The 336-nt window shown below is 65.8% G+C and overlaps 1 protein-coding gene across 1 annotated transcript; it reads right to left on the reverse strand.

The window, feature by feature from the left end:
• Positions 1 to 4: 4 nt before the first annotated feature.
• Positions 5 to 332, reverse strand: LOC112094758 (cysteine-rich repeat secretory protein 3-like; the record flags this gene model as incomplete). The annotated part of the gene is made up of 1 exon (XM_024176460.1): positions 5 to 332. A coding segment is annotated over one exon (328 nt), but the record flags the coding sequence as incomplete, so codon positions are not given.
• Between the last annotated feature and the right edge of the window lie 4 nt (positions 333 to 336).

Here is a 336-nt window from a genome sequence, read left to right on the forward strand (position 1 = left end):
CCGTGGCCGGAAACAACCCCATTTTCCATGACGGAGAACGCCGTGTCCCGCCTCTCCTCGAACCCGGCACCTTCGACGTTGGTGGACCCACAGGCCTTGTAGAGGAGCTCCATGCCGGAAATCTGGGCGAAGCCGGCGACCTCGTAGGAGAGGTAGCAGCCGAGGAGCTGGACCCGGGCGGCGGCGACGGAGTTGCCGCAGAGCGAGTCAGTCATGGAGGGGAGTTTGGAGACGCAGGAGGCGCAGGCGGAGGGGGAGAGGTCGCCGCGGCATTGGAAGAGGCCGGTGAAGGAGGTGGCGGTGGTGGATGAGACGCCGGAGGAGGCTTTGTAGAAG

The sequence above is a fragment of the Morus notabilis genome, unplaced genomic scaffold (assembly GCF_000414095.1).
Source record: "Morus notabilis unplaced genomic scaffold, ASM41409v2 C11100373, whole genome shotgun sequence".
Taxonomy (NCBI): Eukaryota; Viridiplantae; Streptophyta; class Magnoliopsida; order Rosales; family Moraceae; genus Morus; species Morus notabilis.